Source organism: Daphnia pulicaria, chromosome 7 (genome assembly GCF_021234035.1).
Source record: "Daphnia pulicaria isolate SC F1-1A chromosome 7, SC_F0-13Bv2, whole genome shotgun sequence".
NCBI lineage: Eukaryota > Metazoa > Arthropoda > Branchiopoda > Diplostraca > Daphniidae > Daphnia > Daphnia pulicaria.
Genome location: NC_060919.1, coordinates 13489157 through 13505219, shown reverse-complemented (window position 1 = coordinate 13505219; position 16063 = coordinate 13489157). Strand labels below are relative to the sequence as shown.

Sequence of the window (16063 nt, the reverse complement as noted above, 5' to 3'; positions counted from 1 at the left end):
ATCCAATTTGTTACAAGTCGCTCGTTCCATTTCGCTATCGATCTGAAATATTTCAATGTTAGACCTTGCTCGATTATTCCACATGTCCTCTTAAAGAAATTAGGACCAGTTGATATTGAAAGTCAAACTCGTTTGTGTTTTTGGCAATGTGTAATAGATGTTTCCATATTGTTTCATGTCTTGGGCAGGTACAAAAGGTGTTGACGTCAACGACGAACGCATGCATCCAGTTTAACACACATCGACGTGAATTAGCTTCTTCGTAATACAGGCATGCGTAGACACCATTGATGAATTGCAGGTAGGCCTGTAGCGATTTGATCAGAAACAATTCAATTTAGAGTAGAACATTGAGTACAGGGTGGAAGGAGAGAAACATGTTGATTATATAATATAGTTTATAGAGTCTCTGTTTTTTGGCAAATTCACGAACCTTTGACATGAAAAAGAAATGACTCGAGTTATAAATATACAAGGGGTCTATATAGTTTAGCTTTCAAGTTTGGATTGCCAGCCAATAGTTGAGAGAGAGAATCTTGTACATTCCTCCACGTTTGTGTAAAACCATTTGACTTGGACTGGGTGCCACATTTGTGTAATACGCCGACACCGATATTATCATAATTGCCTCCTCCAAATCACAAAAGTGGCGATTAAACTGAACACGAAGGAAAAAAAAACAAGAAGAAAAAGGTGAGAAATGAGGGCGAACGCTGTCTGATCTAATCAGAGCGCCGATTTAGACGGACGACGACGACACTGTCGGTTGGAATCGTAAAAGGAGAGACACAACCAAACAGGGTCAAGGGCACACTCTCTTTGACTTGGAGTCGGTCAAAAGTCCAACCGACGACGACGTGGTAGAGAGCAAGAAATAGAATCAGTCGGACGTACAAGACGGGGGGGCCGTGTCGCTCCGAAGTTGGTCGATAAACGGGTCAAGGGAAAACGTCGAGAAAAGTTGAGCTCCCTTTCTCTTTTCATGCGCAGTTATTGGCCAAATAGTTTGGCCATTCTGTTTAACCATTTCGCTCTTTGACTTTCAAACGCATTTACATACATTTGTACACACAGACGACGGATCTCTCTGTAATAATAATAATAATAGTTTCCTCACATGTTTGTAACAAGAATTGATTCCAAAGTTGTAGGAGGGATATTGCGCTGCCAAGTTGAGCGCCGCTGATGTGTCCTTATAAATTTCCTGGGAAACCTCGAAATGGATTTATCTAAGACTAATGAGTCATTCACGCCTGACTGGATCGCAACTCTTTGACGCTGGGCAAAGAGAAGAGCCAGCCAATAATAATAGAGAGACACACGGCCTTTTCCTGCTGTGAAAAAAGTCAAAACAACAAGAGGAGAAGAAGAATAGAGTCGCCATCAATGGCTGGATAGAAAGATGAGAAGAAGAACGGAACCTAATTATATTTTTAGACCCTGGAAGGGCGTGGTGGTGGTGGTTGCCACTGTGCTGCTGACAGATCTCTTTTGTTCTTGTAATTGTTGCTGGAGCGGCCGCCAGTGGTGCTGCTGTTGATGAGGGACTTGCGCCTACTGCTGGCCTGCAGGTGGGCCCTGCTGCCGCTGCTGCTGTCCTTTAAATGTGCGATTCGGCCGTGGTGTTGCCGCCGGATGGGTTGATGATGGTGAGGCTCGTGGGCGAACCAGCACCAGATAGCAGCCGCTGCTGGGCTGATTGGCACGACTGCTGCTGCTGCTGCGTTGGGAAGTTGGTGCGGAAGACAAACTTCTGCGGGCGAACTGCTGAAGAAGCGGAGCGGCTGCTGCTGCTGTTCACGGCAGCGCCGCAAACGGCCGGCGACGATGACGACGGCGAGTAGCGGCGCTGCGCTGAGTTGGCACCGCTGCTGTTGAACGAGGAGCAACACCTTGCGCGTGGAGGACCGCCGTTGCTGGCCGATTCCTGCTGATGATGCTGGAAACGGCCCGAGTAGCTGGACTTGTAGGCCACTGGCCCGGTAAAGGGCTGATGCTGCTGGTTGTGGTGGTGGTGGTTGCTGCTGCTTGGCAATAGGACGCGGCACGACGACAAGTTCTTGCTGTGCTGCGACTGCTGCTGCTGCTGCGGTTGAGTTAAATGGTTGTTGTGGCCGCCGGTGCAGGTCGTGTAGGTGTTGACCCGTTGGAGCGGGGCACAGCCGTGATCGCCATGGGCGCTCCCGTGAGTGCCGCTCAGACGGGCGCCGCAACAGTCGCAGTCGCCCGCCGTTCGGTCGTTCCACTCCCGTTCGCTCTCCATCAAACAGCGACAGCCACAACGCACGGCCAACACTTGGAAACCCTGGGCGCAAAAACGACAGATAAAACAATTAGTCATTTCAATTGATTTGATTTCATATTCTAATAATTGCGCCAATCAAGCGGAAGTCAAACATCGCTCCCTCGACGTCACAAAAAGCAAAAATGGCCACCGATAATAAAAAATAATAAAACATGAAAGACTCGATCCGTATCGACACACAGGGAAATAAAACCAAGGCTCAAAATACTCGATTCAATTTTGAGATGAAAGTTTGACACACACGCACACTCGCCAGATGTTAACAATTTAGAGAAGATTAACAAACGATTAGAAATCTATAACAAACGACACACAATAGGATAAAGAGACAAGGGGACCGATTTGATGTTTCAAAAACAAATCTAATTTGGGAAATAAAAGCTTCAAAGCTTTTATAAGTGCACACAAGGAGAGAAAGTTCAACGTGTACATCACAGGTTTATTAGCCTGGGTTATTTTTGGTCAAGGATGATTAGTATTTCATAGCACAGCAGGGGGTTTTTGATTCGATTTACTTGGTCGTCAACGGAAAAAGGGAAATAAGAATTCGACGGAAAACCGTGCGCACCTCATGCAGTGGAACCATTAGTCCTTTATGTAGTTGCTCTTTGGGGATTTTGTGATGTATAGATATTATGTTTTAGATCAGCTATATAATAGTCTCATCCGCCCTTTATATCCGAGTATATAATACTGGAGGGTATACAGTTACGTATGCAAGTTGTTTTGTTGTGTTTTGTATTTGTTTGGCAACTTGTTTGGGCCGGAATCCTAGACAGATTGGCCGGCAATAAAGAAAGACGAGGAAAAAACCAACTTGTAATAGTACTTGATGCGTACTATACACAACTTCCAGACGCGATTGTATCCACACACAGGAGGGGGTTCGATGATTTTGTCTCTCTAATTCGTGTATATCTGTTGCCCAGCAAATGCAAGCGGGAGGGATGAACCAAATAGGAAGAAAAAAGGACAGGTTATATATATTTAGTAGATTTAAAAAAAATAAAAATGAATAAAATGAAGGCTAGAGATGATATATATTTGTCTTGAGTTGGCTTACCTTTCGTCTTTCGTCAACCGAGAGAGAGATAGAGTGAGGGGAAGATTATATAAGAGAGAGAAAATATAAGAGAGAGAGAGAGAGAAGCGCATGGCCATTTTAAATGTAATGATTCATGAGATTCGTCTTATCGCATTAAAAGGAGGGCAACTATAGATGGCGTCGAGTTTTGAAAAAAAAGAGCAGCCAGATGACAACAAGTTGACAAAAATAACGGAGAATCGATTCTTTTCGAGGATCAGAGAGCAACCTACGCTAATTCAAATATAGCCAATACGAAGAAAGATTATACCTAGCATCTACTACATCTATGATGTCATTAATTTAAAGAGGAATAAATCGGGAGCCTGTCGACTAGAAAGACTTATTTAAAAAACCCAAAAAAGGTATATAGCCGCCAGGGCAGATTATATGCCTTCGTCTAGTTTTAATATCGGAGAGAGTAGACGACAGACGTCGGCGGCAATTAATAGCAAACATTTCGCACATCATCATGATTGCATTATATAGACTCAAAGAGTCAGAGATGCGTGAGAGGCGTCGGTTGGGGCCGCAGCCGGCGGGATTAAATAGAAAATGTCAAAAAATGAATTTTGCGTCTGTCTGGCGCTTTTACCTGTCTGAATTTTGAGTTGAAGCAGCAGTAGATGATTGGATTGTAGGCCGAATGCGACATGGCCAGCCAATGGCAAGCGAAAGCCACAAAGTTGATTTTGCTCCACGTCCAAATGGCCGGGTACTGATCTCCGATGATCTGTATAAGCCATCGATCCACCATCCGCCCAAATCAATAATATTATTCGTTCCTTTTATTACGTCTAGATTTGTTTGACGTGCATATTCAAGGAAATGTATACGAGAAAAACATACCTGCAAAAGGTTGAAAGGAAGCCAGCAAAAGGCGAAGAAGAAGACGACGATAATCATCATTTTGATCATCTGTAGAATCCAAAACATTCATTTTAGACGGGGTCATCTTTTATAATATTGGCAGGATAAGGAAAGAGATAGAGCAAAAGCTACCCAAATGGAACTGAATTGATTTGAATTGATTTCGATTTCCATCAGCCAAAGTCAAATAGAATCATCCGAAATGTGGATAGAATAATGAGAACAGCTCGGCACATGCGGATCATTGTCGTCCGCTACTGCCAATGTCCATAGCCGTGGGAAAAAGGGTAAGACGGAATCTTGTCAAGTGTCACGATCAATATAGATCGCAGTTGGATAGATATCGAAGCTGGGGGGGAACCTGCTGGGAGACTTGATTATTATCCCGAGATATATTGATCAGTTGGGAGATTCTCTTTTGTTGTTTCTTCTTTTTTGGCTGTCTGGCAGTAGCCATGCGTCGTCTTTCCCATAATGCAGCACCAGTTGATCTGGCGCTAGGCTTCTCCCGCTGCTGCCGCTCACTTGCGTGTCCTATTAGTAATATTAGCGTCTCTCTCTTGTCTTTTTTCTTTCTATCAAAGGGGGTCGTTCTTCTTTCCACCCTTTTACTTCTCAGTATCTAAGCTTTTTGTAGCCATTACCAGGAACACAAAAGAGAGTCTTGTAATAAAATTTGCCAGCAGCAGCGCTTCCAGAAAAGACAAAAAAGTCCATCATCAGTCGGCAATAACAACTTATCTTCGTTCACATCTTATTAGACCTGAGAAGATGGCAACTAATAACCGTTGCGACATGTATCAGGAGACTGCTGTGCCTATCGACAGACACTCGGCCTTCTTCTTCTTCTCTGTGTCGTATTCACATATTCGATATGTCCTTTGTTTTGGTCACGACGGACCAATTTACGTCCTGTTATTCCTGTCATAGTTATTGCCCCTGCCCCTTCGATAATAGCTTTTAGTGAGCGCCTCCGAATTTCTCCAGTTGCTTTTCTGGGAATTTTTCAGCAGCGCGTGGGGGATGTGAGGAGATGATGACCGATGGAGACCAAATTAGCGTCTTCTGGCTCAGCTGGACCTTTCCCCCCACCCCTGACTACTTGGAATCAACACACACGCACATCATATACATGTGTACACATATCTGAGCTGTCTAGCGAGCACGCAGTAGCACGTAGACACACACACACGAACCTACTGTAGCCATGTACGTTCCTAATAGCAACTATATGACAGGGTCGGCAGTCTCACAGCAGCAGCGCAGTCAATGAACAAACAAACAACTCCTGCTGTTGTTAGTTGGCCGGCCTTGGTGCTGTCTATAATCAACTCCTTGTTGATCCGGAAGCATTGCTAGCGCGCGCGCGTGTGTGTATATACTTAATCTTTACTTGTTTGGATGACTCTCTCTGAGAGGTGCTGTCCGGTGCACGTCGAGAGATTTTGCTGGGCCCGACAGCCAAGAGACTAGCACCCGTTTCTTCCAATCCGCCCACCCGCTGATAGCGCTACGTGCCGGAGTGTATAAACGAACGGAATACAAACACAACACACACACACAGCACAGATATATACGACCCAGTTTGCACCGTGGATTCTATTATTCCAACTAGACTGCCCGGAACAATCTCGCCATTTCTACTCTATATGCAAAATCGCAAAGAAAAATCGATCAAGATAGAGTCGATGATGTGTAGTACCTTGCGTTTGGATCGTGCCAATCGCAGATCGCGGTGCTGATGGGCCTCTCCCGGCGTTTTCTTGCCCCAGATTTCCAGTCCGATGCGGCCGTAAGTGAAGACGAGGACGGCCAGTGGGAAGCAATACTGCAGGAGTAGCAGGACGGTCGTGTATTGCGTCTGCTGGATGGGGTCGGCCCACACTTCGGTGCAAATGTAGCGGTCGGAGCAAATGTGCCAATTGCTGTTCTCCGGGATGATGAGCTTGGACATGAGGAGCAACGGCATGGCCGTCGCAAAGGCCGCCAGCCAAACGGCCACGATGATCCACTATAGAAGAAAATAAAAATACCAAACGATTGTAAAATTAGAAACTCAACTTAAGGCGTTCTTCATTGTCATAAACATCAGCAGAGGGAGCGGCGGCATTGACGATACCGAGAAAGAAGAAGCTGCTCGTTTCGTTTGTTGATTGCACGAGGAGTTGGCTGGCTGTTGCAGCAGCAATGTTGCACGTTTAAAAGCAACACGAACGAACTAGCGGGGGGGGAAAAGCCAAAAGAAATAAAAAGAGAGAAAAAGACGCTCTGTTCTCATCACTTTCGTCTCTGGCCGCTTTCAAATATTTACCGGAATTTTATCAACGGAAGAAATGCGAGTATTTACACGTTTCATATCAAAGACGATACTTTCTGTCTGTCGGACCAGCTATTTTCTCATTTCAAGACGCTGTAAACCCAAACTTACGTACACATCCAAGTGGCAACTTTGTTGTCCTAGTACAACTTTTGTTGAAATCTAAAATTCCTCGTCTTTCCCGCATTTTCATCCATCAATATTCTAATACGCTCCCCTTGCAGAGTGAAGGCATCGGATTTGGCTGGCTTTGCGGAGGCTTTGTTACGCAATTTGAGCGATATGACGCAAGTCTCACATTACAGCAACACTCATTTGTGCACTGCCTTGATGCTGGACTAAGTTGCCAGCCCGCGTTAGCTCCTTATTAACTCAATAAACTTCCATTTCTATTGAAATAATGGATAGGGTTCAAGAGCCGGGGGGCATAGTTACCATCACGTGCATCGTATAATATTATCCTGCTCGAAAATGAGTCAATAGAATTTCCAATGCCTGGCTGATGCTGCTGACACGGTTCGAATTACATCACCCTAGAATTAGTAACACGAGCCATTGGATAGTCATGAAGACGGAAGACTGGCTGGAAATGGCGTATTAGTACCAAGCTCGATGAATTCATCTGTCAATTAGCGTCGAGCACATGCTAGCCTTGCAATAAAGTTTTAAAAAAACTAAATTCAACTAAATTCAATAATCTGATTTTTTCTTAAGTAACACGATGAAACAAAAATTTAGTTTTTGGTATTAAACAAGATCATAAACGAAATGATATAACAGTTTTATCTTGTTATTAAACTGAATTAAAAAACCCGCTAAACAAATTCCTAGAACTCGCTGCATAAAAAAAAAGACTTTCAAGACTTGATTTAGGTCCGAGTGTTTCTTTGGCTTCACCAAAGAGAACCACCAAGTGACTTGTTCACATGGATGATGTTGGCCAAGAAAACTCTGAGAAGCCTGAAATGATCATCATTTTCTTCTAATTCGGCCTTGTCCTTTGACAACAAAGAAAGTGTTCTATATGTCTGTGTCTGCCAGCTTTTTACAATACAACCAACATTCATTCTCACTCTGGTTTGCAAAATTCAGACCAACATACCTGTCCAAAATTGGTAGAATGTCCATTGTGAGGTGCACAAACTATTTACTTATAGGTTTTATCAACGATTTCTAGCATGTTTTTCGTACTCTTTAAAATTTCAAAAGAAAAAGAAATTTCACGTGACGTTGGCAAAATCGAAGTCTGCAATTTGGGATTGTTTTTCGAATAAGCATTTGCCAGATTGCCAAAATGAGTCGAAAATTGACTTGAAAGTTTTTCTGAAATTATTATCGAGTTCTTTTCATTGATTTTGTCTTTAAAAAATACATAATAAAATCGAATAAAACCGGATAATATGATAAAACTAGATAAGTAGATATTGACAAAAGTAGATTTGCAACGCTAGCACATGCAAATTAATTTATATAAATCGCTGCGGGAAATCGCATTGGAGCCGTTGGCGCTTGCTGCCAAGAAATAACAGAAATTTTAAAATCAGCCGATGGTTGATTGATATCGATTGAATTCAAATATTCTATGCATTTAAAACATTATTATTTTGCGCAAGCGTCAATCGATGGAAAATAGGAAATAGTCGCATAGTTTGTTGTGGCTTATAATTTAACAGATACCAGCACACACGCAGTTCACGGAGAAAAATAATCCGGGAGTATGTAAATAACTGACAAATGACGTGACTTGTATACTCTGGCCTGTCCCGGGGGTGATTGTTAATGGTGACGAGCCAGCATAAATAAAGATAAGATGTCACACAGCAGCGCACGAACTATCGCATATTTAATAAATAAAAAAGAACAAAACCAAACATGTGTAACAACACACATTTCTCAACCTTGTTATCCCCAATCCGATGAGACATGCGTGCCCCGCCTTTCGTCATCTCTCGCCCAGTGTTATATACGATTAGAGAATTGATTCCGAACGTGAATCATGTTTTATTTTTTAACAACACGGATGTATGGCCTGCAGCAGTTTGATAGCTGCTGATCGGACCGAATAATAAAAGATAAGAAATCCCGCATTGCTGGGCCATATTTCACGTGTGAACACGTACGTGCTCAATAGTAATGCGCCGCTAGACGTCGTAGTTTTCTCTCGATCCCCATAGCGTCTAAATAATTCCAACTGCTTACATGATGTTCACGCGATAAATATAAAACGTTTATGTTGGCACATACCTTGGCCTGTTTACGTGTCATGCGTGGGCGGAGCGGGTAGACGATGGCCAGGTAGCGGTCGCTGCTGATGGCCACCATCGTGTAGGCAGAGACGAAGACGGACACGGCCTGGGAGAAGCTGACGATCCGGCACATGGTGGCCCCGAACGGCCAGTAAAGTAAAACGTATGTGGGCAGGAAGGTGAAGGGGATGCAGAAGAAGGCCATCAAAATGTCGCCGGCCGCCATATTAACGATGAAGAAATTGGTGACGGTCCACTTGCGGATGCTGGTGAAGACGACGGCGCAGACGACCATGTTGCCCACCAGGGCCAGCACGAACACGACACTGTACAGACTGTAGATGATGACCTGGAAAAAGGCCGACGGCGTGAATGCGTTGACGCTGAAGTCTTCCGTCTCGTTCCAGGGCGGGCACAGCCAGGAGCAATTCACGTCGCCACCGCCGCCGTCCGTCAATGAGATGCTGCCACTGCAGTAAGTGCTGCTATTCATCCAGCTGGAATAACTGCCATTGTTATAATATTGAGACGATCCATCACTGGTATTATTGACTGGCAGCATCATCACATCTGTCAGGAAATTCACGTCACTTGCGTTAATTCCGCTGCTGATGCTGATGCCAGGAGCGGCACTTTGAACATCACCAATAGTCAAATCGGCCGTGACGGCCCAATCGTCGTAAATGGCCATGGCCTTTTGTGTTCTTTCACACTCGGACAATTAACAATTAATTCATGTGAGCTGGAGGTGAGGAGTCAAAGATGAGCAGCAGCTGCCGCGATTGACGCCAACAGGGAAATGTTCAATCGAACCCAATTCAACACGACACGACCCGTTCAACTTTGATGTGACGGCAGCAGCAGCAGCACAGTCGCCGCGAGAGATGACGACGCCGACGCACTGCCGCGATGGATCACAATAGGGCGGAGAAGGCTGTACCTATACACTCCAATGTCGTGTAGAATAGAAATAGACGAGAAAAACAGAGTCCAGGTAATAATAATTAAATAGTCTGAGCGATGATGTGCTGACTGGGCCGATCGAATGAACGCAAGATGCTGCGATGCTGGCCTCTCTCAATCCGCCCACTTATCTCTACACAGCAAACCCCGACAAAAATATAGGCGGACGAAATAGAAGGAGGTGCTGGAATTGATATACCTTGGCGCTGCTGCTTGGGTGTTGAACTTTAATCACGGGATCTACTCGATAAGACTATAGCTCTCGGCCGTCCTTTTTCAAACATTTCACAGGCTGGGGGGAAATTCCAGTTTGAAGCGACCAACTTGTGTGCGCACAATACACGAACGCGGTTCACAAGATCATCCAACAGTCGAATTGTTGGCCTTAATTTTTAATGAGAATAACGTTCACTTTTTGTTCGGTTTCTAGCGCTTGACGGTTCATATTGGCTACACTTTTGCTATTCACCCAGCAGCACTGAAAGGAGCAAATCAGTAGGGAATGACATCAACCGCGCATATTATCGTCGTTGATCCTGGCACACATCAGCAACTGCGGATATGGTAGCGCCTTTTTGTCTAAAGCTAATCTCCGATAAGGGATGAAAAGCCCAAAGGTAGTGATAAACGCAGCAATAATCGAAAAGCTGGATTAACCAACGTCATTATACAGGCACTTTTGTCCTATATCAAGTGATGGTGCACCCAAATAGGAGTTGATGAGATTACGTGGGGAGGTTTTCTAAGAAAAAAGCTCGGCTATACAAGGAATGGGCAGCTCACGCGCGCCCCGATCCAGTATAGCTGTGTGAACTGACGTGGGGTGAGACGACGACTAAAGCCGAGCTGCAAGTTGTCGGTGGTTTTTAGGGGCTCCTGGATTTTCACAACTATACACACACCCAGCAGTGGCTGCTGTATAGTTCTTGCTGTCCATTGCGACGACGTCAACTATACTATGCTGCACCAGCAGCACTTGTGCCCTGATGTAGTTTTAGAGTGATGCGTGTCTACTATTCTATAAGACCCAAGTCTGTTTTTGCGGGAATAAAGCGTCGAGTGTCGAGTGTCGACTGTGTATAATGGATTCAAAAGACGAGAGTCTCAGAGGCAGCAGCCTACATATGCCATATGCGAAAATCCGACCCCAAAAACCCCCACCACCTTCCGCTTCGTTTGCCATTCTCTCTACGTTTCTGCTGAGTGCTCTTTGCTCTTTTATGCTCTTCATTCCCCCCTTTTGTATTAATTTATTTTGTGTTAAGGGGGGCCTTAACACCTAGTTGGTATTCCTCCAGCATGATGTTTACAGTATAGTCGAGTACTATAGGACTGTGAATGAACCAATCTCTGCTCTCTCGTCTACATCGAATAAGACAGTTTTTATTATTCTTTCGTGTGCTGTGAGGTGATTTTGCTTTCGAGTGTCTTTCGACTGGTTTATGGCTGTCCCGAACGTGAGTGCCAATTGAATTTATCTAAAACAGCGGCGAATCTAACAGTTTGAACCACTTTCCAGGAAGGGCACGTGTCGTCAATCTGTCGCGGCCGGAAACAAGGAACCCAACTGATTGTTGGATGTTGGCGCAACTTATCAATAGTTGAGATGATAGTGGTGGTGGTGGTGGTGGGCAAGACGTCAGCACCAAGCAAATTGCTGCCCTCTCAATTAAGAATTGATAGAGACAGAAGCAAAGTTGTACGGCCAACCTAATAATGTAATCAACTGAATATAACCCGGAGCCACTATACTGACAACTTGGTGGTGACAACTGCATGGGGGCAAATTAAACACAAGGATTTGCTATACAGTATACAGGTTTGCGCAATGGTCGTCTATTGAAGTTCAACCACATTTCAAGTGTTCCCCAACCACAGAATGTAATAACTGAGGTGATCCAAAATTGATATATTTAAATTCTTATGAACGGGACATTAAAACCCAATTTAGCTCTCATGTCTATACATTAGTCTATATATACACATCGCCGTGTTATCTTGAATAACTTATATACAATCTGTGCTGCTCTATGCACACAGTTGCAAGTGACGAAACGATTCGTTTCCCAAAATAATATTAGACGCCTAGTATATGACATGGTTGATGGGGTCGATCAGGACACGACAATGCGAATGGAATCGAATCAGTCTGATGACGGACATTTCGGCATGTCCAGCTGAAACTGAAAATGATGGTTTCATCTTATTTATATAATAGAGTCGACCTCTCTTTCACCCCGGACACGCCAAATCAGTTTGTGTGTGCTGGGGAATTTATTGGGAATTGAATTGGACCCAGCGCATCAACGTATATAGACAACCGCAGCAGCAGCAGCAGTAACATAATAATAATAATATTCTTTCTTTCCTCTCCATTCTATTCCATTAGAGCGGCGGCTGGCGCAGCAATGGACTGGAAATGAATCAGTGATGCTGTCGCCCCTTTGAATAGGCACAGTAGAGAGAGATTGTCGTCGCGTTGAAAAGGGAAAAAGGTCGTCGAGACCCAGCATATAAAAGAAGAAGTATTAGTACATGTATAGGCTACTCTGCTGCTGCTGCTGACGGTGTGTATAGCCATCGCACAAGATCTCCCACAGTTGGGAAATGCAACAAGAAATCTGATAGACCAGAGAGCTCCTGTACAGCGCGCAATATCAAAGCGAAATCAAATAGAAAAGGAAAATCTGTAGTATAGCTTCGGTATACGCTCTTTGGTGATGCTGCTATAGGTCGTTGTTGGCCTGCTGACATGCCATCGTCGAGATGTGTCTATCTATATATATAATAAAGAGATTGGAATCTATATAGTGGATGATGGGGGTTGAAAGAAACAGCCACCGCGGTTGCGCCGAATCAAAGAGCGACACAAATTTCCCCCCTCCAACAAAGTTCCATCCTCTTCAAATGCTTTTTTTGTATAGCGCTGGCTGGAAAAAATGAAATCGAAATAGACACACAGGAATACGTCATTCAAGTGTGCAGATTGAAATGGATCGACTGTAAGCTACTTTGCCTATATACGTTCAATCCAATTTCTCGATAAATGCAGAGCCAGCAGAGTGAAATGGAATTGAATTAGGAGAGGATGAATAAGGGCGCGGTCGTGTATTACTTGACGTCGTATACATTTCCGCTATACATGCTGATGGGTGTGCATAATGTAACAGCGTATCATCTAGCGCAGATTCTTCCTTTTCCTCGTCGGTGGATGCTGCACTCTCGACATTCACAGCAGACGCCACTCGATTAAAACACATCACCAAACTATTAGACATCAGCACGAGTCGACCGTGTATCAACTTTCTTCCTACAGCTCGTACAATCTTGGCCGACTGCGTCTTCCAGTACAGCACCCAAGTCAGCAGCTGAAATCAGTCGCCATGGCAACACGACACACATAGTCCAAAGTGACAGCCCAATCAGCGGACGACGGACGACCCATCTGATGTGTACGTACAGTACAAACGTCTCGCATGATGGGGACCTGTAGGACGTGATATGATGGATGCCACCAACCGTATTCTATTTGCTGCTGCGGTTGATGGTTGGAATGCGTCAGCATCGTATATACTCGTGTGAAGATGTCATATCCGCTCACGACGTGCCCGCGTCTATAAATTATATAGCGGCCGGCCGGTCACACTATGGCTTCTAATAGCTGAAATGACGTCCGACGGATTATGTCCATCCGACTTGCGATATAGTTACTAGTCCAATAAAGAATGTACTATGCCCCATCAAGGTACGACAGGGAACACATTATATTATACATTCGCCGAGTCAATTAACAATTTCATATATACAATTAATTGATACGTGGAAAACAAAATAAGGACGTCGACGTGATTAGGGCCTTGATAATATCAAGCAGCTTGAACCTTTCCAATCAGTTTTCATTTGGGACCCGCCGCGATATTCGTCAGTTCTCCAAGAGCAAATTTCATTATAGGCATATTATTCTGTTGTTGATATCATTTTCAATTAATTGTGGTTTTCATTAAGAGGCTCCTATTATTTAAAAGAAAAAAAAAATGCAGAAGATGCTGGCAAAGTATCTTAGGCTTTCCCATTTTTCTAAAACAAATATAAAAGCGCCGAATATAGATATAATTATTGAAACTGAATTTTAAGCTGACGTGTGCTGCGGATGGCTGATGAAAAATTTGGACAACTATATAAGGAATGAAAACAGATCTAGTTTATAGAGTCTGTTGCGATTTATGTATAAGACTCTTTTTTTGGGACCTGCTGAAATCTAATTAAGTCTTGGCGCGTGTAATCCGATCCTAATAATCACCCTCATCCTCTAGACTATGTCTACTCATCTATATACCTACTAGCATGCGATGTTCCTTGTGTACCCAAGTTGGCTGCTTTTCTTCCGGCGACAGCAAGTTATTAATTCCGTCTTTGTCATTCAAACTCGTATCTACTAGTTCGCCAAGAGTCTACACAGCACAGATGAAGAAAGAGACATGCGTAATATAATAATCAGCAGAAAGTGTCATTGGGTTGAATTATCATCAGACTGGAATAAGGCGAATCATCAACTGATGCTATACTTATAAGCTATTAGAAGATGCAGTGAGTTTCACTGTCTGAACACCATTTTGGCTAACATATAAGCCATTTAAACATTTCGTTACATCATTGTCTGGAAAAATTTGATCGGGCGTCGTCTCTTGATTATTGCACCTCGTCGTCGACGTCGAGAGTCTCACGCGGCAGTTGCATTTAGGGCACGCGTTTCAAATTGGGGAATTAATTGAGGCGGACATTGCTGAGGACAAAAAACTCGACAGCAGCAGCAGCAACAGAGCCAAACAATGAGGAGGACGAGACACAGCTCGTTAAAAATAAAACGATAGTTGCGTGTGCTGTCCGGCAGCAGCAGCAACTCCCGCGAGGGGCGAAAAAGAAAATGAGACGTCGCTCGTTTGCGCTTCACGCTCGACAGCAGTCGACGTCCACCACCACCGGGATGGAGCGCGGTGGCAATATAGAGAAAGAAGAAAAAAGGTCCTACTATATTTATTTGTAATAATACTCTTGGCCTCTTCCGTCGAGCTCATCCCCATTGGGTTCATCAACAAGCGCACGCCAAAAGAAAAGAGAGTCGAAACTGCCCAGCAGCAGCATATACGCCATCAAGTTGGCATGCCAAACTAATAACATTAGATACAACCCGATAACCCCTCATTAGTCCTATTCCAACTGGAATGTACTACAAGGTCATAAAAACATATTATGATTCGCCCATCAAACATTTCTAGAAAAAGAAGAAACAACCATTTTCTGTTATCCGCAACTCATTATACATGTCGTATGTAGTATATAACTAATATATAAAAGTCGATATGTATTAGTGTACTATATTGTGTAGATTATATACATCAGCAGATGAGCCGTCGCGTCGTTGGCCTTCTAGCAGCAGCAATCAACAACTAAATAGGCGTGGTCTCGCTCGTTTCCGGCTCCCTATCCTGGGAAAGGGGAAAGGCTTGAAATAACAAGCCAACGGAACAAGTCTGTACCGTAACAATCTACTATATTGAAGCTCGTCGTCGCCATCTTATCCGCCACGAACGTTTTCTTTTATCTCTTTCGCAGCATCTAAGAAAGAAAAACAATCCAACATCTTCTCTCTCAGCTGTTTTCATGTAGCTGAATCGTGTTTTTCTGCTGAAATAATAGGCAAGACCAGCGGACGACATGGCTAAAAACACATTTCTTTTATTGATATAAATAACAAGATCTATATTAACAGCACAAAGTTTCTCTTTGATTAGAACCACCATCAGAAAGATAGTTTTGGTCGTTGTGTGCATCTGACAGCACGCGTGTCGTAATTTCTCGTTTCGCCAGAGCTCGACTAATAAATTAATGAAACCGCGCTATCAAAACACATTCGATAAAGGCATTAATCGCTCAGACACCTCCCCAGCGATGGTGGGCGTTTTGTTATTTCCAGCAGATGTTGTTGTTATTATAAATGTTGTCCTGGACTCTCTCCCGAGAAAAATGCTGAACTGCCGCTCGTTGTGTATACGCGTGTATATACATTCCGAGAGATTGCGCAAATGTTTTCGTTTGCTACTGCATTCTGTAACGAATACAGCTGGGCCGGCGCAACTATTTCAGCTATTTTTACATTTCTCAAAACACTAGGTAATAACTCGACATGAATTCATTTTGTTTTTAATTAATTTCGACCCGAAGCGACCTGTTTGAATATTTTGAGTCTTTTTTTCCCCTCAATTCTCTGAACGGAAAGT

General features: G+C 43.8%; 1 protein-coding gene across 2 annotated transcripts; it reads right to left on the bottom strand.

Annotated features, from left to right (window-relative positions):
- Window positions 1-149: 149 nt before the first annotated feature.
- On the bottom strand, window positions 150-10603 carry LOC124350565 (RYamide receptor-like). 2 transcript variants are annotated; one of them, XM_046801330.1, is made up of 7 exons: window positions 8821-10603; window positions 5962-6270; window positions 4239-4307; window positions 3985-4122; window positions 3369-3375; window positions 1404-2305; window positions 150-1360 (listed from the first exon to the last, which is right to left on the bottom strand). In XM_046801330.1, the coding sequence occupies exons 1-6, from the start codon at window positions 9511-9513 to the stop codon at window positions 1434-1436; spliced, it is 2088 nt and encodes a 695-aa protein (XP_046657286.1). In that variant the 5' UTR covers window positions 9514-10603; the 3' UTR covers window positions 150-1360; window positions 1404-1433. The 2 variants fall into 2 exon arrangements, with proteins under 2 accessions (XP_046657286.1, XP_046657287.1); XM_046801331.1 differs by lacking the exons at window positions 150-1360; window positions 3369-3375 and having other exon boundaries at window positions 1508-2305.
- Window positions 10604-16063: the final 5460 nt, after the last annotated feature.